This window comes from Heloderma suspectum, chromosome 3 (genome assembly GCF_057233095.1).
Source record: "Heloderma suspectum isolate Gila_16-S chromosome 3, 16-S_ref, whole genome shotgun sequence".
Lineage (NCBI taxonomy): Eukaryota > Metazoa > Chordata > Lepidosauria > Squamata > Helodermatidae > Heloderma > Heloderma suspectum.
In genome coordinates this window covers 256,124,629-256,150,381 of record NC_139460.1, presented here as the reverse complement: position 1 = coordinate 256,150,381, position 25,753 = coordinate 256,124,629, and the positions used below count along the sequence as shown (strand labels likewise).

Here is a 25,753-nt window from a genome sequence, read left to right as displayed (position 1 = left end):
ACCTACCCATAAGATCCTACTCACACTTAATAAAATACTAGTTTTGAATATCTTAGCAAGGCAGCCTTGTTCGATCATGAATCTTCATGGAGGAAATAAATTCCTCCATGGTTCATGCATCACTTTCAGGAGAGGTAGTTTCCCTGGCAGTAGAAGCCTAGTCAAGAGGTACAATGACACAGTTCTTCAGAAGTAGCAAAACCATTCTTACTTCATCATAATCAAGAAATGTTTTGTATAATGTGATTTTAAATGGTGTGTGCTTTGCATTGTAGTGGCATTTGGCTTTGCCATTTTGCAGTGAATTTTTTGTAACTTTGCTGCATTTAAGTCTGCAAAAATAGATAAGATAGTTGTACGAATTGATGTCTTTAAGAATTTATTTTTTAAAAAAAATCTGTCCCACTTTATCAAGTAGTCAAGTCAGAAGCCTCTCAGACCAGAATTTTCTCACAGATCAGAATGAAGTATTGAGCTTGTATGAGTGCCCCCTTCAGGTTGCACAATGGGATCCTCTTGCATCTTTGTTTCATTGACCTAGTTCACATGTCACAACAACCCAAGGTTTTTTGTTTTGTTTTGTTTGTTTTGTTTTTGAAAAGCTTGGGTTGTTATGAGCAAGCAAGCATACTTGTGCACACTGCCCAATCGCTCTGGCTGTGAGCGGGAGTAGCTAAACGTGGCTTAACCCTAGTTTTCAACTCTGGCATGTTGGGGAAGAGTCAAGCCAGAATTCCTGGTTCACACGTCTTGGCAAATAATTCAGGGACAGAACATCCCTGGGTTGTCGAGCCCCTCATACTCAAAGCAGAAGTGACTGGGCAGTATGCACCAGCATGCTCATCCACAACAACCCAGGGTTGTTATTGGGCTTTTTTAGAAACAACAACCCTGGGTTGTTGTAACATGTGAACCGGCCATTCTGACAACATTCAGAAACTTTTCAGTCTATTTAATCCAGTGCTAATCTGAGACAGAACAATCATGTCATTCGTGCATAAGGGCAGAATTACACTTCATGTGCAATTCCAAAATTATTTTTAGGGATCATTTGTGTTATAACAATATGTGGCTGCTGAGGCTACACTTTGAAGCAAGAGACCAGCCTGAGCAGAGAGGGGCTTTTTCAGCACCTTGGGCTGGTTTCCTGTAAAAAAACTCCAAAACCTATATCTTTTCCAATTTCTGATAGCTGGGGGAAAGGATTAAGAACCAGCAACACTGAATTAATTTTATTAAAAGAAACAACATCCTGAAATAACCACAGAACAATTCTCTGGAACAAAATAAATTAAAAGTTTAAGGGGAGAGTATTTATTCCCTTACAATGTGAATGGCACATTATTAACATAAACTCTGCCCCCCCCCCCCGATTCTGCAGTATTCCTATTTCGTACTGGCTTAGTGGGGCTACTTCAGATAGTATTTTGAGAATTGCTGAACAAATACCGTTGTAACAGTGAAATAAATGAAGACACCCATACATTAAGTCTGCCCCACCCTTTTCCTTAGGTCAGGGTTGACATATTTGGCAGAATATCCTAATAAATGTGCCATCAAGCAAATAACTCTGCCCCACAGACAGACAGATGCAGCGTCCATTGCTACCAGCTCTTCAACCTTCAAGAACACTTAATTCAATAGAAGGAAGAAATTGTAGGAGAGTAGAGTCTCTAAGAGGCCAAGAGCTGTCAAGGTAAGAAGAAGAAATAAAAAGAAATGAGTGCTCCTTTCCTCCTAATGGGATTTTGAGTCCTTTTGAGTTATTAATTGGCTAATAATCCTGAACCAGTTGCACACGTAGCTGCAGGCTCCCTGTTCTGGAGGCTGCATCTGCAGCAGTCAAGGGACACATCAGCAAAAATGTGACCTTTACCATCCCTCCTGGCTGCATCATCTTCTGCTGGCTTGATTTGATATGAGCAGTATTAAAAAGAGAGACAGTCTGGGACAAAGAGAGCTAGCCATTGTGTTGGCTCCCCCATAGCAGAATAGCGAAGCAAGGACATATTGGCATTTCTCCCCACGTTCCACCAAAATCTCTCTGTGTGTAAGACTGAGGGCTGCTAGCTATACAGAGGAGATCTACTGTTGACTAGGGACAATGATGCTACCTGGAATCTTCGCCAATCTCTTTCTGAGCTCCACATTGCCAGCTTGAGGTGCATCAAAACTGTTACGGAGTTCATCTTCTTAAGTTGATATAACGCTCATAAAATCAGACTACTAGATTAGAATAGGGATGGGTGTACAAGCAAAACATGAGCTTGTTGAAGTTCTCCAAATATCACCCCGAAGCCCATTCCATCTGGTGTCTGCATCCGATTGCAAGCTTTGGTGTTTTTTTTTCCTTTTTGCATGAAAATCTGTGCATATTTTTCCAAATGTATGCATCAGTTGTGCACATCTTTGAAATGTACACATGTTTCTCTCATTGATTAAAGCATGTTTATGCATATTTTTCAAAAGCACACATTTTTCATGCACATTTTCAAATGTACTGCTCACTTTAAAAAAAAGCTGTAAATCACATTGCAACCTCAGAAATGTTTGGATTTCGACTACAGATTGCGTTCGAGTCTGTGTTCAGTCCGTAAATTGTGAATTGGGTAAATCCTGATAAAAAAAATGAACTGAAATGAATTTCTCATACATCCATAGATGAGATAGAGAGGATCATCTAGTGCAACATCCTATGTCTAGTCAGACACTTCTGGGAAGCCCACAAGGGTACATGATGTTGTATCTCACACAGTGATGTGAGCTACTAAAATTTAGGGATGTCAGAGAATTCCGCAACGGATCTCGGTGAGGCTGAATGCCAGTGCATTCGGCCCCCCGAAATCCATCGTGGAACGGCCTGCCCCCCGCCCCTCCGCGGATCCCCCCCGGGACGAGACTTACCTGGGGCGGATGTTCCGGATGGTGGTGGCTCCAGCAACGGCTTCAGCAGCGGTGGCGGCTGATCTCCTGAACAGCTGCCGCCGCCGCCATTTGCAGTCTGTGTCTTTGTCACCCAGGGCTCTGGGTAACAACAACAACAACAAAAACGCGTATGCAAATGGCGGCGGCTACAGCCGCCGCCATTTGCGTTCCTTATTTTTCGCCGTCTTAGTCTATGTCAATATTTACATAGACTAAGACGGCGAAAAATAAGGAATGCAAATGGCGGCGGCCATAGCCGCCGCCATTTGCATACGCTTTTTTTTTTTGTTACCCAGAGCCCTCTGCGGCCGGAAATCCGGCTGTGGATGGCCCTGGCCTGGGCCTGGCTGGCTGCTCTGCGGAGCCGCCACGGAGCACAGCTGGCCATCAAGGATTCTGGGGGGGAGGACCGGATCGCCTCCCCCCATCAAGGATTCCAGGGGGAGGGACGGAACGCCTCCCCCCCCAATGAACAGAATCCGTGAAAAGGTAAGTCACTTTCGTACATCTTTACTAAAATTCTAATGCTTCCCCCCCCCCCCATTGGGAGGGGAACAGACACTTGGGCAGCAGGTAAGGTACAGATTCAATAGAGTCAGGAGGGCATCTAATCCAAAACTCCTGCTGCAAGACAGGATCATCCAGCTATTAGCTCTCACTGACCTACCTTTATGCAGTTTAGGCATCTGCGTGTTGCAAGCAGGGTACAGGTCTACTACAAGAAGTTGCCTATATAACAGCACTTCTAGCTGCCAAACCCCCAGGGACACTAGTCATCTAATTTGGGGGAATCCCTTCTCAGTTCCAGATATGGCTGTCAGTCAATCAGATTCTTGGATGAGAAAAACCTATCTACTATTATTATAAAGGAGATTATATAGAGCCATAACTACATTGTCTCCAGTTCTAATAATCCAATATCCCAGAGGAAGGCAGGAAAAACTAATGTTGTATGAAGGGGGGGGGGGATCCTTCCAAACATCAGAAGGAGACAACTGAGGCCACCAATAACCTATGCCACAGGATTCTGAAGGGTTAGCAAGATAAGTGCCCTGATCCATTTAGAATTGGGGCAAGTTAAGTGACCTGTTCCTATATGGATGAGGAATTTTGCATGCAACACAGATGGTTCTTAGTCCAATCCTATAGATAAGGCTGTATACATATAACTCTCATTAGAAATTTGAGGTGGAAAAGCAGAGGGAGCGTTTAACCTATTCAACGTCCACTGCTTCTCTGCTCTGAATCCCCCAGATGCTTTTCCTTTGGCAAGGTTTCAAATGTGTGTTTATCTTCACAAACATGCATGGCAGGGAACATTTTGAGTGGAGAGGCAGTGAATGGGGAAAGGGCTAAACAGTCATCCCACACTGCTTTTCTGCTCAAAAATTGCCCTTTCCAAAGGTGCTTTCCTTGAGAAAAGAGGGCAACTGGAGTTCAGTTACATACATTTGCATGTAACACATGCCGGGGAGTGGGGGGTGGGATGCAAGTCACCTGAAATGGGGTGGCATGAAGTTCCAAGGAGGAATCCTGAGCTAAATTAAATCTTCTTTCCCACCAGTTGAGGTTTGGCATTGCAACTACCACTGTTTCCTCCAAGGAAGAGGCAAGATAGCCTTAGGACAAGATATGCTGCAGGTGGAGAAGAACATTCTAGAAAAGTGAAACAGAACTGGGTGGGTTGAACAGCCTTTCACAGAGGACCCTTATTGATCTACATTTCTTTCTTGGGGGATGATTGTACTTCCAGTGACGTTCCAACATACAGTAACCTGAGAAAGCACTGTGGCTTTGTTCTAACTTTTCTATGCATGTGCTTTTACGGAGAGTTTCAGTTCTAATTCCAGTGTTGGATTAATGTCCCAGTTTACAGGTCTATGTGCACAGCAGGGGGATGAACACATGCAGTTGTGTTCACATGTGAAGCACATAGATAGTGCTGGCTTGAGGGGGGGGCAGCATCTAAATGGAGCTTAGTGGGGCTAAGACTGAATTTCAAAAAGTTTCAGAAACACTAGCGTAACATGTTCTTAGACTCTTACTAACTTTGAAGGGAATAATCTATCTCTTGATACCTCCACTTAAGGTTTAGCACTAAAAATGCCTGACAGAAGCCCTATTCAGCTTGCATATGTGGGGATACTGGTGCATGGATGTGGGGTAAGTGGGATCACACCAGCTGGCCCTACAAATTGGACATGTGATCATTTGATAGCCTCCCAAATGTCATTGGAATAGGGCTAGAGAGAAGCCACTTTCTTATAACTTTGATACCTGGTTTATTCTGTCGAAAGCAGCCTTCCCCAACCTGGTGCTCTCCAGCTTGGATTTCAACTCCCATCAGTCGCAGCCTGCATGTCCAGTGGCCAGGAATGCTGAGAGTTGTAGAGAGCCAGTGTAGTGTTGTGGTGAGAGTGTTGGACTGGGAGCCAGGAGACCCAGGTTCTAGTTTCCACTCAGCCATGGAAGCTCACTGGGTGACTTTGGGCCAGTCACAGACCCTCAGCCCAACCTACCTCACAGGGTGGTTGCTGTGAGGATAAAATGGAGAGGAGGGGGATAATGTAAGCTGCCCTGGGTTCCTTGCAAGAGGAAAAAAGGTGGAATATAAATGCAATCAAGTCAATCAATAACTGGAGGGCACCAGGTTGGGTAAAGCTTGTCTAAAAAAATTGATGAAGTACTGCATTTTCTTAATTTCAAAATAATGAGGCTGACATGAATTTGAAATGGCTTTAACATTTGTCTTCTGGTTTCTGTGGCTTCCTGTCATACTTCGGCAGCTTCAACGGTATTTCCTCAGCCATGTGGGCAAGAAACAGATTTAGGTTCAACAACAGCAGCAGCAACAACAACGTTGTGGTTTCCAGCATTTTAATTATGCATTGTTGCTTGACCATTGCATTAGAATACTGAATATGAGTCCTATGTATCTGGCTCCCTCAAAGGAGCCATGCACTACTAAATTACTTAAATCCTCTTAGACACATATTCAGGATTGAATGATGGTTCTTTGTGCTTGTTTTATTTTGAAATGTAAAGGAAAAGCAGCATAATTGGAGACTTATATCTATGTTTCATCCCCCTCACTTTTGTTATGAATAGACCTGTCAATCATGTCAAAACAAATTAAGAAAACAACCAGATCACAGACAGTAGCAAATGTAGAGAAGACTGACATGTTTCAAATGTGATCTGCATTCTTAATCACCTGCTGGTTTATCTCTAGTCTACCCAATGCATGTAGGAATTTTTGAGTCCTAATGGTTCCACTTCATTTGTGCAAATGAAAACCATTAAAAAAATCTTAGAATGTACCAGGAGAGGATGTTGATTCACACTAAAAGGGAACCTCTCCCCAGATCCCTTCCAGACTGGATTGATTTAAAGCACCAAGCAGAGAGGGTGAATTTAAATCACCCATTTTAATCAACCTGTTTGATTGTGCTTCCGTTAATTCCTAAAAAAAGGAACACTGCATTGCAGCTTACTGTTAAAATATGGTGATTTACAGCAAAATGGATCCTTGGCTCTAGATCTGGTACATCCTTCTTACATTTAAGGATATACTATGACTCTGTCTATATATCAGGGAAAAAATATCAATATCCATATTCTCATGAATTTAATATTAATACTACTTTAATATTGGCAACTGTGCAGAGAACAAAGTAAGACCAACTCTTTAGTTAAAAGTGATCAGAAATATTGAGATACAAAGGCCAAGCCAGTCTCTCCCCGTCCCCCGATATTTAGGATTACAAATCCCAGCTATTCCTGACTATTGGCCATGCTGGTATTAACATTCAAAGCCCTAAATGGCTTGGGGCCAGGTTATCCGAAGGATCGCTTCCTCCCCTATGTGCTTGCCCGGACCTTAAGATCATCATCAGCGGCACTTCTCCATGAGCCCCTGCCAAAGGAAGTGAGGCGGGTTGCTACTAAGAGGAGGGCTTTTTCTGCTGTGGCACCCCGGCTCTGGAATGAGCTCCCTAGTGAGGTTCGCCTGGCACCTACATTGTATTCCTTTCGGCGCCAGGTGAAGAAATTTTTATTTTCCCAGGCATTTTAGCATTTTAGCTTTCTAAACTTTTAGCTTTGCTGTTTTAAATCTGTATTTTAAACTCCTGCATTGCTGCTAGGTTTTATTGTGGTTGTATTGTTATATTGTGGTTTTAATGTTCTATATATTTTGAATTGTTTTATTATGTGCTGTTTGGTTTTAATTTTTGTGAACTGCCCAGAGAGCTTTGGCTATTGGGTGGTATAGAAATGAAATGAAATAAATAAAATAAAATAAATAATTGGTTTGTGGACTTTTGCCAAGTGCACAAATGTGGACACCAATTTAATTTTCTCATCATCCTTGGCTGTCCTTTGAGGTAGGAAAGATTAACTCATCTCTTAGTTCTTTATAAAATATATACTTCAAAAGATAATGCTTTATATTTTCAGTTGTCTGAGTCCCAGAGAGGTCAAATGTATACAGATGTATGGCCTTTGTACCTACATTAGTAGCTTGCATCCAGAGTTTTAGCTACTAAATTCCAAACAGTGGCTTAGATCCTAAGAGAAGTTAATTTAAGGAAGTTTATGGAAGGAAAGTTTCCAGTCTCCTCTTCACTTCCGCCCTGCAACTACCTGCAGTTCCAGAAAAGCCTGGGGGGTGTGTGTATGTGTTGGTATCTGAAGGACGTTCATGGAAGGAAAGTTACCATCTTCGCTTTCCCTTCCCCCATGCCTCCAACCTTACTTAAGAGGGCCCTCAGCCCTCCAGAGAGGCTTTGTGGGGTGGGTTGTATGTGGCTGCAGAGATAGGTGGCCATGTGTCCTCTTCTTTATTGAAGGGCTGACAGAAGACCAGCCTCTATTTGAAGGACTACTCAATTCCAGTTTAAAGATAAATAACCATAAGAACTTTGGCTGTGAACACTTAGCACCTGGACAGCTGACTGAACAGGCAGACACACAAGTCACCAGGTCACAGACTTTCACATGATGATGAGATGTACTGAATTTCTATTTAAATTATAATAATTATTTCTAAATTTGTATCTGTACATATAAATTAGCATATACAAATTGTATGCAGATCTCTGTCCTCTCTTGTCCTTTTTTTTAGTGAGGCATGTCCTCTTATTTGACCATTCATAAGTGGCCATATTACGTAGGGAAGAGGAAGGAGTCAGAAACTTTCCTCCTTTGAACTTCCTTAAGTTAACTTATCTTAGGATCCAAGTCAATATGTAAATTCTGAAACTTCTCTGCAACCTCCTGACAACTTTTCAGGTTTCCCAGATCTACAGCCTCCAAAACTTCCATTGTATGCCCACCTCATTGCTATTGATGCCTACATCACAGAACCTTTCTTGTCCCTAAGCAATGGATAGGCTTTTCATTCATGCCTACTTTCTTTCAGGACACTAGTTTATTGTTTATGGTTCCCTTTCCTTCAAACAATGTGCTTCTCCTAGGTCCTTGACTTTTTACAGACTTACATAGAATCTGTTTTTCAGTGGCTCCTGGAAGATGTTGAGAAAAGTACCGCTAAATGTGTGTTTCCCTTACTGCTGAACAAGTACAGCTTATCCATCCTTGTCTCACACACAGAATTAAGGATCCAAGTCATATGGCTTGACTTCCTCACAGTCCTAAGCCCCAACATCTGTCTTTTTAGAAATTAAGCACTGGTTTCTGTCTGCTTTGCCAGTGTGATGTGCAGTCAGAGAACACAATTTTTCTTCACAAAACTCTGGTTTTCTCTCTTTTCTAGCAGCTCCACACAAAAGTGCGTACTTTTCCTGCGATGCTCCTCTATTTTTGGCCTCCATCCAGTGCTATATAAGCCACCGCAGTCTCTACGTTCTGGGGGGGAGGCCTCGCTTACTGTACCATGGCCTAGTGATGTTTGTTTGGCCATAGTGCAGAGGAGGGGCTTTTCTACTGTGGTGCCCACCATGTGGAATGATCTTTACATTGAGATCAGGCAGGCTTCTAGCATGGGGTGTTTCCACTGACAACACATCTGTTTGCCTGGGTGTTTCCCTGATGGTTAACATTGCCAGCTACCCCTGCTTTTTTTAATGAGACATTTTATTGTTTTATTAGTGTTTTATTGTTTCTATTGATTGGTTTAATGCTATTTTATCATGACTTTATCTTGTGAATTGCTTTGGGATTTTTAAAAAAATAATATGCAAAATGGCAGAGAAATGTTTGAAAATAGTAAATAATAAAATATATTTATTTCAGGGCACATCCATGGCTCAAAATCTGCTTTCACTACCAGTACCGCACTACAGAACATGGTTGTTCTTTTCCCTCTAACAAAATGGCCATTTATGTCATCCCGCTCTTGCCTTTCTTTCTCTGCAGACACAGTGACCGAGTCCCCCCTTGCAAATAAGATTTCTGAAAAAGGGCGGGGTGATAGTTCTCTATCTGTGAGATGGGGTGGGAAGTAATGGTTGTTCTTTTCCCTCTACCAAAATGGCCATTTTTGGCATCCCGCTCTTGCCTTTCTTTCTCTGCAGACACGGTGACTGAGTCCCCCCTTGCAAATAAGATTTCTGAAAAAGGGCGGGGTGATAGTTCTCTATCTGTGAGATGGGGTGGGAAGTAATGGTTGTTCTTTTCCCTCTACCAAAATGGCCATTTATGTCATCCTGCTCTTGCCTTTCTTTCTCTGCAGACGCGGTGACTGAGTCCCCCCTTGCAAATAAGATTTCTGAAAAAGGGCGGGGTGATAGTTCTCTATCTGTGAGATGGGGTGGGAAGTAACTGTCATGGGAGTTGTGGGAAAGGTTGTGGGAGAACACTTGCTTGAGAGCGGCACAGATGGTTTAAAAGTTATCGCTACTATGGGGAGGTGACAGCATTCAGTGTTACAGGCATAGTACAATATAGATGCTACAATCTTTGCACACATAACCATAAAACAAAGCAGTCGCACACTCACATATGCTCCTTTAATATGCTGTATAAATTGTATTTTTATTCTTTCATTAGATATTGAGCTCCTACTTAGGCTGCTTTACTGTAGATGTTCCATAAGCATATTGGTTATAGACTAAGAATTATAATTTGTGAATTCTTTTGTTTCTTTAGGGCGGGTGCAATCCTTTGAAGATAGTTGGCAGCCTCTGAACTCAGAGGCTGCCGAGTAGCCAATGCAAGGTGGCTGGAATGGGGAGACAACCTTTGCCTCTGTTCTCCAGCTGCCCTGAATTTCTGCTACACGGGCGGCAATATCACTTGTCTAGCAGCAATGCTTCAGAGGGGGAGGGAAGGAGGCTGGGGCAGCCATAGGAAATGTCATATCGCCATTGCCCCAGTCTCCTCCCCTCCCCTCCCTGCCTCTGGGAACACCCCCTTTTCCTGTCTTTGCACTCAATTTCTGAGCATTGAAACATAGCCAGAACTTTGCTGGCCATGGGGGGTGGGGGGGCAGAGGGGGCGGGGAGTGTGGTTTCTGGGCTCCAAAGTCAGAGCCCTGTTTCTGATCTCGGAGTCCAGAAACAAAACAATCCTATCCCCCCCCCCCGATGTCTCGGAGACATTGGATTGCTCCTTCTGTGATCTTGATTTATTATTATCTTCTTCTTTTGGTTTCCTTTATTTTGCTAACCTCATTTCGAAATAAAATAAAATTTCATGACAAAACACAAAACATGACAGTGACATTGCAATTCTTAGCATTTTTTGTCCATGATTTTCATCTGAAAAGTCACAGTGTACAATTTCAGTTTCAAGCTTGAACACTGAACTGAGTCTTCCTGGACTGTCATATTACTGTTTAAACTCATATGGGTCATATACTTCAGTCAAAACAAAGCACCTTTTAAGTACCATTTTCTGACAATGGGAAAGCACATATGTAACTCTTCCAGTGACAGTAAACGTGCCTAACTTTGGATTGCACAACACAATTGACCTGTGCAAGGACTTATCTCTGCAGCATGAGACAGAGCTACACAATTTCTCACGGAAGAAGCTTAATTCCACAATTAGTTCATTCTTTCTTTCTTTCTTTCTTTCTTTCTTTCTTTCGTCTACTGCAAACAGAGAGGGTAGCCCAATGGGAATTCGTCTCCTGTCCACAAGAGTGAAAATGCCCAGTTCCCATTCATTTCACTGGAGCTTGCAGAGGAGAATGTCCCAGTGGATTTTAGCCAGAGGCTGAGTCCAGCCTTTTGCCTTAAATATACCTTAGTAGCCGGAGAAACTAGTTTAGCATTATAGTATCTCAAACTGCCGACTCCAGAGGCTGTCAGATTTAACTGGCCACAGGACAATTTGTTTTGACCAGCTGTCCCCTTTCCCAAAATAGTATTCTGCTAGAGAAAACTAAACTACATACTTATTCGTGGCTGCTTTCTTCAGTGTACATAATATTTAATATCTCATCATTAACTTTAGATTCATTTTGGTATAATTTATGAAATATTTATAAGGTCGATTATCATATAAATGGCTTAAGCTGGTAAAAAGTACTCCTGACCACCTGACTACCTCAACTTCCCCTCTTAACACCAAGTCCTGGAGCACACCCAAACTGCACACTTGGTTCTTCAGCAGGAGTGCAACCCCATCTAAGACCAGCTGCATTTCTGTACCCAGATTCATCAGTTACCCTACCCACAGTACCTCTGACTTGCCTGGATTAAGTCTCAGGTTGTTTGCGCTCATCCATCCCAGACCCACCTTCAGATACCAGTTCAAAGATTCTGTTGTTGTTGTTGTTCAGTCATTCAGTCATGTCTGACTCTTCGTGACCCCATGGACCATAGCACGCCAGGCCTTCCTGTCCTGCCCTCTCTCCCAGAGCGTTCTCAAGTCCATATTCATTGCATCGGTGATGCTGTCTAGCCATCTCATCCTCTGCCGTTCCCGTCTCCTTTTGCCTTCAATCTTTCCCAGCATCAGGGTCTTTTCCAGTTACTTTTCTCATTAGGTGGCCAAAATATTTGAGCTTCAGCTTCAGTATCTGTCCTTCTAATGAGCAGTCAGGGTTGATTTCCTGTAGGATTTGACCTCCTTGCAGTCCAGGGGACTCGCAAGAGTCTTCTCCAGCACCACAGTTCGAAAGCATCCCTAATATTAAGGTTTCGCTAGGCCCATGCCCAGCCCCTTCCCCCACTCGTGCACCACTGGACCTGTGCTTGTCCCTCCCTGCACTTGCCAAGCCACCTGTGCTCACCTGGGAGCTGTCAGCAAGCACTATGAGTGCTATTTTACCACACACACAAAAATGACACAAAATATGTGCACATCTAGTTGTGCACAAAAGGGGGCCATTCATGACCCTCATTTGTGCACAATTAGATGTGCACATACTCTGCAAGCACCATTTCCCCCTTAAAATAGTGCTCACAGCACTCACTGACAGCTCCCAGGTGAGTATGGATGGCTTGGTTGCAGGGGGAGGGAGCAGGGGCAGGGGCTCAGTGAGCATGGCTCACTGCTGCGGGCAGGGGGGAATTTGTTAGACTCCCAAACTCAACCAGGTCCCCACCTAATATTATTAGATGTAAACAAGAAGTGGATTTGAGTGTCATCCATGTATTGATGGCACTTTAGCTCAAAACTCTGAATGACTTTGCCCAGCTATTTCATGTAGATATTGAAAGCACATAGGGGTCAAGATGGAACCTTGTGGTACCACACAGGCCAATGCCCATGGGGGGGGGAGCAGAATTCTCAAGCACCACCATCTGAGACCATTCATCAAGAAAGGACTGGAACTATCCCTAACCCCAACCTGGTTAAATGTTCCAGAAGGATATCATGGCTGATGGCATTGAAAGTTGCTAAGAGGTCTAGGGTCACACTCTTTCACCATCTAATAGGGTGATCAAGGCTGTTTCTATCCCAAAACAAGGCCTGAGTCCATATTGGAATGGATCCAAATAATCAGCATCATTCAAAACCATTGCCCAAGAATGGCAAATTTGTCACTAGGTAGTCATTATCAGAAACTGGTGGATCTAAACTGGGTTTCTTCAATACCAGCCTCACCACCACCTTTGTTTAAGCTAGTGGGAACCACCCCTTCTGGCAAGTAGGTATTAATAACCTCTGAGGTCCAAATATCCAGCCCAACCCTGGCTGATTGCACAAGCCAGGATGGGTGGGGGGCAGAGAACAAATGGTGGGTCTCGGTCCTCCAAGCAGTTTGTCTATGTCCTTAAGATGTACAAGGAAAAGGATGCATGGATAGACAGACAGACAGACAAGATAGCACTCTGGTCATATCCATCTCTGACTCCATTAAAACAATGGCATCTTTACACTTACACTTAAGGACTTTATCTGCAAAATGTCCAGAAAATTCAGCACAGCTGGGGCTCAAGTTGTTCCTTTCCAGGGCTACTTAAAGAAGGCCCTTCACCACCTGAAATGATGGTGGTGGCAAAGCTGGCAGAGAAGTATGTTCTCTCCTCCACTATCACTGCTATGGAGTAAGGTCAAAGATGGATTCTCCTGAGTTCAGTTTTACTTGTTATGAGTCTTTCACTATTTGCATTCTAGTAATTTCCCCTGTCATTTCATTCTCTCAGTTCCCAGAATACTAGGGAGCTGATGTAGTTCATGACCGGGTTGAGGACATTTGGTAGTAATCATATCAGCATCTGGGCCATCCCCCCTTTCCAAGCAAGAACCAGGGCCTCAGCAGGACTGCCAATTAAACCTGCAGGGAAATTGCCAAGAAATGTCAGAAAATCATCTGGTTTCATCAGCTTCTAGGGTTGGACCATCATATTTGGTCCATTACCACTGTGGGGGATACAGGCAGCCCATAGGTCAAAACTGGTAACATTCTGTTCATGCCAGTAGAGTCATTTCTGGCTCCCCCATCCACAGATACTTACCCCCTAGTCCTGTACAGAAAACCAAATCTAAGGCATGTCCTGCCATATGTCTTGAGTGTTAACTGAGACTGGCTCAAGGTTTGACATCCAAACTGTACAAATATTGCCATAAGACTACACAAAATCTACAGATTAAAAAGTCTACTATAAAGCTATGGATGAGCAGAATGGATCAGAACTATTCCATAATTGTTTTGGGATTCCAGTGCATGGCTTAATTCTGGACCATTTTAATTCCTGGTCAGAAATTCAGATTTGAGAAAGTAACTACATATTTTTAATTTTTAATTTTGATTTTTTTAAAATACAGAAAAAAACCTTGCAACTGTGCAATGATGAAATTGTGCAATTATCTGTCTCTCTGTCATTTGGGTTTTGTGCATTGTTTGTTTCTGGTTTTGTTTTAAGTTTGGGGAGGTAAACTTGTTTGGTGAGCTTGGCTTTTCATGAAATCATAAATAAATAGAAATTTAGAAGAACAGTTTTTTTAATTCTTTTCCTTTTTTAATTTGAAAATTGTTGCAGCAGTAGAACGATGGAATTATACCACTTCACTACTGCAGCAGTGCATAATCTCATAATTTATTTAATTAAAAAAAATGGGGAAAAACTGAACTTCTATTCACTCAAAATTTTAGCAGTTCAGTTTCCCCCCTGGAAAAATTACGAAACATTCTTTCAAATACAACTGCATTCCACACCAGAGAGTTTGGATCCAGAAACCATTCCAAAAGAACTGCAAAATCCTGGGCAGAATCAGTTGAGGCAGTTCTGTTAGCAACTCTGCTTAAAATAATACAAACAACAATGACAGAACTAACAGAATAGATTCAGATAAGCGGGAGGGGGAACAGTATTAAAACAACACTCTAGATCTCCATCTGAATGGCTGATAGAATTAAAACACTTCACTAGTTGTTAAGTGAGGAGAGCTGGCCTAATAAGTATTCTGGGGAAGGGAGGAAGAATTCCAAAGAGAAGTTGCCACAGTTGCCCCCCCCCCCCCATACATCACTATTTTATTTCTTTGACTGTGGACTCCTGGGCTGTCAATGCTTTATGGATCAGGGAAGTTCAAGCACGCAAAATAAATAAGTGTTCCAGAACATTATGGGAATGGGTGATCTTGTTGGCTGGGAAGGAATCTATTATTTACAAGCTACTGTATCAAATTCAGTTCACACCATATTAGGAAAAACAAGTCTGCCAACAAAAATTAGTTTCTAATCTAACCCCTTGGTTAACTTGGGAGAAATCGCTCCATAAATCACACAAGCAACTATGGATTTCCCCCGTTCCTGCCAGCCATTACTAAGACTGAATGTTCATCCACTTGCAATTCTTATTGGTCGTAATGATAACATTTGTTTTGTCCCATGCTTGTGATGTATCTTTTTCTGCCAGAAGGAAACCTTTCTTTGTGAATCTCGCTCACAAAATGTTTACAGGGCATGAAATAGCAAGCCACACATGCATCTTAATTTCAGACTTCGGTGTTTACATACACTTGAATTCTCCTTGCTTATTAAGGACAGGTCATATTTTCTGATTTTAGGGATCACTTTATTATTTTTTTTAAATTATTGTGCTCTACATTCTCTTCCATCTTCCCGTCCTCATAATTGCTTATTCAGATAGTAAATGCAACATTGCTGTATGTGTTTAAATTGTAGTTCTTCTCTAATAAATACAAGGAGATCCATGTGAGGTTACATATTGGCTCCAGACCCCCACAATAAAGAGGTGAGACACCAGACTGCATGTTAAATGGGTAATAACTTTATTAACTACAACTAGGGATGTACAGATCATGTAGAATCCATTCCATCTGTGTTTTGCAGGTTCTCAGACACCTTTCATTCCATTGTCCGCTCATGAATGGAATTGGATTTTTTTTCAGTTTCCAAATTTGCGCAAATTTGCATGTGCAAAAATGTGCAAATTCCCACAATATGTGCTAATTCTCACCAAATGAGCATCTTCACACTTTAGCTATGACAGAAATGCACATTTTGGGTCAGGGGTTTTAATTTTTTTTTGGCATATTTTTCCTCAACAAAATTTGCGCAACATTCCCAAAGGTTAGAAAAATGGTCTACAAGTCAATAGAATCTGCCCAACAGGGGAAAAGCTGGTCCTCTGTGGAGTCCATGGGTCAGATTCATAATAGTCTGAACTCATTTGGTTCTATTGCAGTTTTCTCCAACATCCCTAACTACACCTTTTAAAGCATCTGCAATGGATTGAATGCTAGGTATTAAAATTCCTCTCTACAGTTATTTAAATGGGTAGGCCCACCCTACCTTAGGGATGGTGTGGGTGCCTGATTCCATCTGGGAATCCAGTGGTACACCCCCCTGCCTGCACCCCCAAGCCCCACTTGCTGAGCCCCTGCCCACGCTTTCCCCCTGCCCAAACTTGGCGAGTGGCCCACACTCACCCTGGTGGCCCTGTCGAGCTCCATGGTCACCATTTTTTAAAAAAATGGTGGTCACAAAATGCACATATTTGCATATGCAAAAATGCGCATTTTTGCAAAAATGCACATTTTCATACATACGCAAATATGCACTTCTTTGCAATTGCCTTTTTATTTTCTTTGCAATCACCACAGAGCTCAACGAAGCTACTGGGATGACTGTGGGCTCCTCACTGAGTGCAGCAGGGCTTCAAGTGTGGTCCGGGGATGGTGAGCAGGTGCAGGGGCTGGGTGGGCCTATAACGGTATTTTTTTCTAGAAAAATTCTACTTTTACAAATGCTTAATTCCTTGATAATATGCAATCTGTCTGTCTGTCTGTCTGTCTCTCATCATGTTTTATGACTTCATATATAGTCTATAGATGAGATCATGTGCTTGAGTGTAGGGATGTACGAAACTCACTTTTTCGCAGAATCTTTCGTGGTGGGGGGGGATAGGGGGGAGGCGATCTGGTCCTCCCCCCCAGAATCCTCGATGGCCGGCTCCGCTCTGCGGCCAGGCTGCGGAGCAGCCAGCCAGGGCCGTCCGCAGCCGGATTTCCGGCTGCAGACGGGCTGCTGCGGATGCAAATGGCGGCCGCCCTAGCAGCTGCCATTTGCGTCCAGCCAGGCAGCTGTGATAGGCTACATAAGAATTTACATAGCCTATCATGGCTACCCCCCAAAAAAAAACCAGCGTACGCAAATGGCGGCTATGGCGGCCGCCATTTGCGTTCCCTATTTTTCGCCATTTTATCTTACGTACGCTGGGTTTTTTGGGGGAGGGTTAGCCGTGATAGGCTACGTAAATTCTTATGTAGCCTGTCACAGCTGCTAGGATGGCAATGGCGGCGGCAGCAGCAGCCCAGCCGTGGCCGGCCAGGAGACCAGCCACCGCCACCACCGGAGCTTCCGCTGCTGGAACCACTGCTACCAAATCTGCCGCATCTGCCCCAGGTAAGTGCCGTCCCAGGGGGATTCCACGGGGGGGGGGGCAGAAGGCCGTTCTGCCATGGATTCCAGGGGGCCGGAATCTAAAGAATCAGCGGCCTCACTAGAATCCGTGGCGGAATTCTCCGCCAGCCCTACTTGAGTCACTGAATCTGCACATATTTCTTGTCCTTGTTTTGTGCTTGTAGCCCATTCTGCTAGTCTGGGTTATGGTAGATTGATAGTGGAAAGGAAACTGTTATGGTCAGTTTACTTTAGGGATGTCCGAAAGTCACTTACCCTTTCGCAGGGGTGCTTCGCGGTGGGGGGGAGGTGCTTCGCTTCTCCCCCCGAAGTTCAGGCGAGGGGGGGGAGCCGTCCCACCTCGCCCAGCTGAAATTCAGGCCGGCAGGGGAGGCTTCCCGCCTCGCCTGGCCGAAATTCAGGCCGGGGAGAAGCGCCCTGTCTCCCCGGCCACGAAACAAAGTGTAAAAAAACCACACAAAAAAAACACCCCGTGATAGGCTACGTAACGATTAACGTAGCCTATCACGGCTAGATTTCCAAAGTCAGCCATGATAGGCTATGTAAATCGTTACGTAGCCTATCATGGGTGACTTTGAAAAAAAACAAAAAGCGCGTACGCAAATGGCGGCAGCCTATGGGCGCCGCCATTTGCATTCCTTATTTGGTCCCGGTAGTCTACGTAAAGATTTACGTAGACTACAGCATAGTCTACGTAAATCTTTACGTAGACTACCGGGACCAAATAAGGAACGCAAATGGCGGCGCCCTGTGGGCGCCGCCATTTGCGTATGCGCTTTTTTTTTTCAAAGTCACCTGTGATAGGCTACATAACGATTTACGTAGCCTATCACGGCTGACTTTGGAAATCTAGCCGTGATAGGCTACGTTAATCGTTACGTAGCCTATCACGGGGTTTTGTGGTTTTTTTACACTTTGTAATGGCGGCGGCAGCAGCCGGTCGGAAGACCGGCTGCCGCCCCCGCCCCCGACAAAAGGCCGACGAACCGCTGCCGGGACCCGCCACTGGGAGGGACATTCGCCAAAGGTAAGTCCCATCCCGGGGGGGGTGGGGGCGGAGAATTTCACCGCCAATTTCGGGGGGCCGAATGCGTTGGCGCTCGGCCCCCCGAAGATTCGGGGAGAAATTCTCCGCCATCCCTAGTTTACTTTGATTCAAAAGCTAGTACAGGTCAGGCAATTGATGAGTAAGTGAAAAACAGTGAACCCAGAGAAAACCAAATGAGCCCAGAAGGAGATAGAAAAGATCCTTCAGCAGTGTGTCACTTGGATGTAGTGAGGTTTTCAAGAGGTGACCATTTCTGTGAAAACAGGGGTCATACAAGTAGAAAAGTGTATCACAGTTTAGTTCTGTGAAATATAGGAGGTTATGTGTTTATGTAATGATTATAAGGAAGGATTTGTTACAGGGTTTTCCGTCTGGCCCACTGAGGGCCAGTGTCAGGGGTCAGGATCATCAACCATCTGTCAGTGGGGGTGCGGGTGGGGGGAATGCCAGTCCCTGAGCTTCTTGTCTCCCATGCTCTGTTTCCTTGCTGTTGCTGCCTCTCCACATGCCCTCTTCAAGTGATCGAGCAGTGTGAGGAGTGAGAAGAAGCAATACGTTCTGCATACTTTGTCTTCTCCCTCTGGAAGGTGGTGCAGATTGGACTCAAGAGGGAGAGGCAACATAATGGGCAGCAGCAACTATGGCAAAAAGGTGAACTGGGAGGGGCTCCATGCCTCTTGCCCAAAGCCCCTCCTCCCCAACAATCTAGCATTGGCACTGGCACTGGACCCAGTATTAGTTGGGGAAAAGGAAGAGTGAATGAATCTATATTTTTGCCAGGCCAGAGCTAAAATGGTCACCCCCAATTCACAACCATATTTGTGGGTGGCAAATTGAGGGAGGCCATTCCAGTGGTTAGTTTGGGGTGCTGTGATTTAACTTCCACAGTGGTTTCAGGGAGAAAGGGACTAAGCATGATGGTGGCTCTCTCAGCCTTTTCTCTCTCCCCACCCCCAACATGTTAAAACCTATGGTTCTACTAGTGTTTGAGGTAGCCTGACAGCTCTAGTTGGTACCATTCTTTTTCCCCAGGATGCCTATCGGAATGATGCTAGTTTTGCTTTGCCCACTGTACTGCCAAAGCCACCACCATGGTAAGCTTTGAATGGCACAAAGTGATTCATGTCACCCACCCCAAGACTCAGGGCCAGCCCTACCATTAGGCAGAGGGAAGCAGTCTCCTCAAGCAACAGATGCTGGGAGGCAGTAGCAAGATGTTGGAAGAGAGACTGTGTGCCATGCTCCTAAGTTAGCCTGCTGCCTTCAGGTGCAGTGGAGGATGCTGTCCCAACATTGGTGTTGATGTCAGATTCACCTGCCCATCCCATTGGCTTTTGTACTTGTAATGGGAGTGGGTGCCATCTTGCTCTTTGACTCAGGCAGCAAAATGTCTTGGGCCAGCCCTGCCCAGGTTCCTTTCCTATGGCCTCGTCACCATGGCTTCTTTTGGGCAAAGCCTGAAATGGGGCAAAAAGAGCCCAGTTCTAATTATTGCTTATGGAATTTGTGCAAAACCTGTTTGAGAAATTTCAGACAATCTTTTTACTAGCCATCTGTAATTTTTCTTCTGTAAATTTTCTCCAGAAGTTTGAGTAGAATTTTGCCCATTTTCTTCAGGTATAATATAATTAAAACCAGGGGTGCGGAATATGCAGCCCTCCAGATGTTTTGGCTACAACTCCCATCAGCCATAGTCAGCATGGCCAATGGTGAGGGATGATGGGAACTGTAGGCCAAAACATCTTAAGGGCCACAAGTTGCCCAGCCCTGATTAAAATGCTCTTAGTTTCATTGTTTTTTGTTGTTTTTTTAAATGCACATGGAACACACAGACACACACCCTTACCAAATGGAAGTAAAAGCAATTCCTCCTGTTCCACTACAAAAGAAAGCATATCCAAGGGCACAAAACTATGTAGATGAAGAGACTCACTGTTGTGCCCACCAACAGGCAAGTGAAACCAACTGTCATGCTTTAAAGCAAACATTGGTATCTGGCTTATAGCAGGAAAGTGAATGTATTACATCTCCTACTTGTGGCATTATAAGCTTTCATGAACATTTTTTAAACGAATGCACAATAAGGTTAAGGATTTCTGCTTACACTTTTAAGTATAGGCGGTAGATGAGGACCTTCTTTCTATTTTTAATTTTTTTAACCCCCCCCCCCCCACACACACACACACTTGCAGCTGCCCAGGACTCTTTATAGAGAAGCTTCCCCAGCTTGACAGCCCTTTCTGAACTCCCAGGAGACCATGTGGCCTCACCTTCTCCTATAGGCTTTCAGGAAGGGCTTCTCTTCTTCCTTGCAGCAACATAGAGGAAGCAAGATAAGCGTTTTTTTCTTTTTCTAAAGCTCCAAAAGTCCCATTTCTTCTTGTTTGCAACAGCCCCAGACTTTTTGCAAAGTTTGCAACAGCCCCAGACTTCAGGGAATTCTTCCTGAACGCCTATAGGAGAGGGTGAGGTCACGTGGTCTCGTGGGAGTTCAAGAAGTGCCACTGGGCTGGATTAGCCTCTCTGTAAAGAGTCTCATGCCGAGGGCGTTTTTCACGTAAAAAGAAATAAAGTAGAAGAGAAAGAAGCTCCTTCAGCCACCCCCCTGACTTAAAAAGGTATGTGGAACCCCTGTCTCCCTCCCCAAGGAGAGAATTATTCAAAATTCTCTCCTCCCAGAGAAAGAGGCAGAACCCCCCCCCCCCACTATTTCACAGGGAGAGAAAAAACCAAAAACCAAACAGGGGGCAGGAGTCAGCACAGCACTAGACTGAACAAGTGATCTTCTACATGCAGAGTATGTGCTCTACCACTGAACTATAGCCCTCCCATGGACTGATGCCTGCAATACATTTGCACACTTCTTTTTGGCAGTTGAACGAAAGATACCACTTCCAACAGTTTGTACTAATCGAATAATAAATTTTCAAGTATCTTACTTGGAAGTTCAATAGACAGCAGGTGGAGAGAGGGTGATTTCCATCCATAGAACTCCCTCCACATGTGTGCACACGCGCGCGCGCGCGCACACACACACACACACACACACACACACGGTTGGTGCTGAGTCCTGCAAGCTTTCAGCACCAACTAAAGACCTATTTGTTCACCCAGGCATTAGATTGAATCTGTTTTGCTACATTGTGTAAACTGTTATTTATTTGTGTTGCTGCTCTTCCCTGTTCAATTGGGGTGGGGTGGGGGTTGGATGGTTGGTGTTGTGAGATTTTAGCATGTTTTATTGGTTGTACTCCACTTCGGGATTATTTTATAATGAAAAGCAGGTAATAAATGACAAAAATAAATAACCAAACAGTCTGTTTTAAATGAGGAAACATAGGAGCAGAACCGATGTAAGGTTCAATGTAAGAACCTATCACAAGTGGATGAAATAGAATTAAAGCTAAAGCCTCTGGTGTTCTTGTTCTCTGTGCTTTTTGAATGAGGCTACTTATTAAAGCTGACTCTCTTGCTTTTCATGGGGCTTCTTCATGCACTAAATCCATTCAAGTCTCAGGGTGGCTTGTTTAAAATGAGAAGAAGCCAGCTGTTTTTCTACTCCTCATTTCTTATCCACTTTGACCTTTGCTTGCTATAACGGCATTCGGCCTCACAGATTGATTTGTTTCTCTTCTTCTTCTCTTCTTCTTTTCTCTCAGGTCTGTCACGAATTTGGACAAGGAGCCTGACCTTGTACATATGGAGGCTCGGACAACAGATGGACGTGAGTGTCTCAGCAGTGAACTGATAAAATCAGACAGAAAGAGCATTGGGCTCGTTTTGATTCTTGATTCGCATTTTAAGTGACAGGGAAAATGTGGGTCACCAGGCTCAGTTTGCTGAGTGTTCCTATCCTAGACTCCAAGGGAGTCAATAGAACATGTTTCATTCTGGGGAGAAGAGAGAGAGAGAGAGGACTCAAACCTTCTGTTTGAGTGTTTGTGAATCCACATATGTCCATATATTTAGATGCATTCCAATCAGGTTTCAGACTTGGTTACGGGATGGGAGCAACCTTGGTCATCCTGGCTGATGACTTAGGTCAGGGAATGGATGAGTGAGAGCAACCCTGTTGGTTCTTCTAGAGCTGTCAGTGGCTTGCAGTACCATTAACCATGGTATCCTTTTGGATTGTTTGTCTGGGTTGGGCTTAGGATGCACAGTTTTAAAGTGGTTCTGGTCCTTCCTGGAGGAGTGGTCTTAGAAGGGGTGCTGGGGGATTAGCCTGTGGGGTGCTACAAGGCTCCATCTTGCCCCCCCCCATTTTAATATTTACATGAAACCACTGGGAGAAGTCATCTGGAGATTTGGGCTGAAGTGTCATCAGTATGCAGATGATACTCAGCTCTACCTCTTGTTTCCAGCTGCACATCCCAGGAAGGCTGTGGAACCCTTGAACCAGTGTTTGGAGGCTGTTTTGGGATGGATGAGGGTGAACAAGCTGAAACATAATCCAGACAAGACAGAGGTACTGTGGGTTGGGAAACCAACTACTTCAGATGGAGGTTTACATATGGTCTTAGATGGGGTTGCACTCCCCCTGAAAGACCAAGTGCACAGTCTGGGAGTCCTCCTGCACTCTGCACTAACTGGGGAAGCCCAGGTGGCTGCAGTGTCCAGGAGTGTGTTTTACCAGCTTAGGTAAAACACAGCTTGTATGGCAGCTGTGGCCCTATCTGGAGAGGACAGACCTTGCCTCAGTTATCCATGCACTAGTGATGTCCAGGCTGGACTACTGTAATGTGCTATATGTAGGGCTGCCTTTGAAGATGGTCCAGAAACTTCAGCAGCCACCTGAGTATTGGTGAGGGTGAGGTGATCTGATCATATAATGCCTATAGTGCATCAGCTGCACTGGTTACCAGTGTGTTTCTGAGCCCAATTTTATGTGCTGGCTATGACCTTTAAAGCCTTCAATTACTTAGGACCCGCCTTCAAGTGTATCAGCCTGCCCACACTGTAAGATCAGCAAGAGAGGCCCTTCTCACTTGCCCACATGTGAAGGCAGTTAGGTGGGTGAGTACATGAGAGAGGGCCTTTTCTGCAGTGGCTCCACATCTCTGGAATAAGTTGCTATCAGAGGTTTGCCAGGCACCATCATTGAAGGCTTTTAAGAAGGCCCTGAAGACTAACTTCTTTACTCTGGCCTTCCCCTGAATATTCTTTATCAGACTGGGTTACAGCTAGGGATGGGCAAACTCCCTTGTGTCCTGCTTGTGGGCTGCTCGACGGATGCAAACCAGCTGCCCGACCCTGGCAGTGGCCCAGGACAAACCGCCACATGGTCTGTGGGTGCCCAGTGAGAGCTCGCAGCTTTTTTCCCCCCTGCGAGTCACCATTTTGCACAAAAAACACAGCTATAAATATTATGGAAATCATGATTTGCACAAAATGGGGGCTGTAAATAGTGCCATTTGTGCAAAATTCCAAGCATGAGTGGTCTAATTATACCATTTACTGATGTAATTTTGTGCAAATGGTGCTATTTCTGGACCCCAATCTGTGCAAAAATTGTAATTTTCATAAAATGTATACCCATGATTTTTGCCCAAAATGGTGGCTTGCAGGACTCCTCATCACTGCCCCCCAGCCCCTCATTCTCTCCTTGTAAGGAGGAGTGCGAGGGGTTGGCAGGTGACACAGCACTCCTGCCCCCGCCGCCTGTCAACCCCTTATGTTCTCCTTGCAAGGAGACTCCTGCCGCACTCACCCACCTGCCCACCCCTCATATGCTCTCCTTATGCATTGGCAAGGAGGCGCAAGGGATTGGCTGGTAGGGGAAGTCTGTGAGCTGGCCTGACTCACACTGGTCAAGTCAGGCCAGCTCACAGATGTGTGAGCTGGAATCCGGGGTGGGGGGCAAGTTGGTGAAAACCCACTGAGCTCTATCCCCAAACCGGTTTCCTCTGACATCCCTCATTAAAGCTGCTGTCATGTTGCTTTATGCTGATGTTTGTTGTTTTCTGGGACTTTTGCTGCTTTTATTATCACATTAGTTTTTATTATGAATTTTATTATATGCATTTTAATGTTGTACAGTGGCTTGGGAGGGCTCCTGCCCTGAAAGACAGTCTATAAATATTTTAAAGAAAGAAAGAAATGTATCGAGTCTCCTGGATCACGAAACCAAATGCCATGCTTGTCTGCTGTAACCAGAAACATACTTCTATCAGGATGCTCATCTATGCCACTATTAGACTGGCCCCTTGCATCAGAAAAAAAAGAGAGAGAGAACAAAAGAGCATACCGATTTGCTGAAAGCTGCAGATGCTGATTTATATTAAAGACTCTGTTATTCCATCAGGCCTTCCCTTTTAAGAACTCTTGTTCCTTTTGCTGACTGTTGTATACTATTTTTAAGCTGTGTTGTTTCAAGCTGTGTTGTTTTATTGTTGGATTTTTGTTGTTGTTAAATTGTTTTTAGTTCAAAGTTGTTTTTAGTTATATGTTTGTATATATTGTTCATATGCTTTTCTGTCAATGGCTTTTAAACTCTGTATGTTGTATTTTAATGTTTTAACTTTTGTAAACCATCCAGAGAGCTTTGGCTATGGGGTGATATAGAAATGTAATCAATAATATTTTGTTTAAAAAAATCTATACAGGCAAATTTAGAAGAGGGGTGGTAGCTCAGTAGGGAGGAGTGGTAATGCAGTAGAGCCCATGATTTGCATACAGAATAGTTCAGATTTAATCGCCAGTGTCTCCAAATGGAGCTGGAAAAATTCCTGCCCAAAATTCTGGAGCATCACTGCCAGTTACTGAGGAAGAAAAGCCTGGGTGTCCTGTGTAGGGATGTCAGAGAATTCCGCGATGGATCTTGGTGAGGCCGAATGCCAGTGCATTCGGCTCCCCAAAATCCATCGTGGAACGGCCTGCCCCCCTGCCCCCCACGGATCCCCTCCCGGGCCGAGACTTACCTGGGGCGGATGTTCCAGATGGCGGCGGCTCCAGCAGCAGCTTCAGCGGCAGCGGCAGCTGGTCTTCTGACTGGCTGCCACCGCCGCCATTTGCAGTCTGGTCTTTTTCTTCCCCCCCCCCCCCCTAGACGTGATAGGCTACATAAAGACTTACGTAGCCTATCACGTCTGGGTTAAAAAAAAAAAAAGCGTACGCAAATGGCAGTGGCTACGGCCGCCGCCATTTGCGTTCCTTATTTTTCGCCGTCTTAGTCTACGTCAATATTTACACAGACTAAGACAAAGACAAGAAAGGGGAACGCAAATAGTGCCCACTACACTATTTGTGTTCCCCTTTCTTTTCTTCATCTTAGTCTACGTAAATATTGACGTAGACTAAGATGGCGAAAAATAAGGAATGCAAATGGCGGCGGCTGTAGTCGCCACCATTTGTGTATGCATTTTGTTGGGGTTTTTTACCCAGAGCCCTCTGCGGCCAGAAATCCGGCTGCGGACGGCCCTGGCCTGGGCCTGGCTGTCTTTTCTGTGGAGCCGCCGCAGAGTACAGCCGGC

General features: G+C 44.5%; 1 protein-coding gene across 1 annotated transcript in view; it reads left to right on the top strand.

Annotated features, from left to right (window-relative positions):
• SORCS3 (sortilin related VPS10 domain containing receptor 3) overlaps nucleotides 1–25,753 on the top strand; it is a 516,588-nt gene that overhangs the window by 240,753 nt on the left and 250,082 nt on the right. Inside the window, exon 6 of the mRNA XM_084841986.1 lies at nucleotides 21,941–22,005. Coding sequence (XP_084698112.1) covers nucleotides 21,941–22,005 — 65 coding nt within the window. The remainder of the gene's footprint in view (nucleotides 1–21,940; nucleotides 22,006–25,753) is intronic.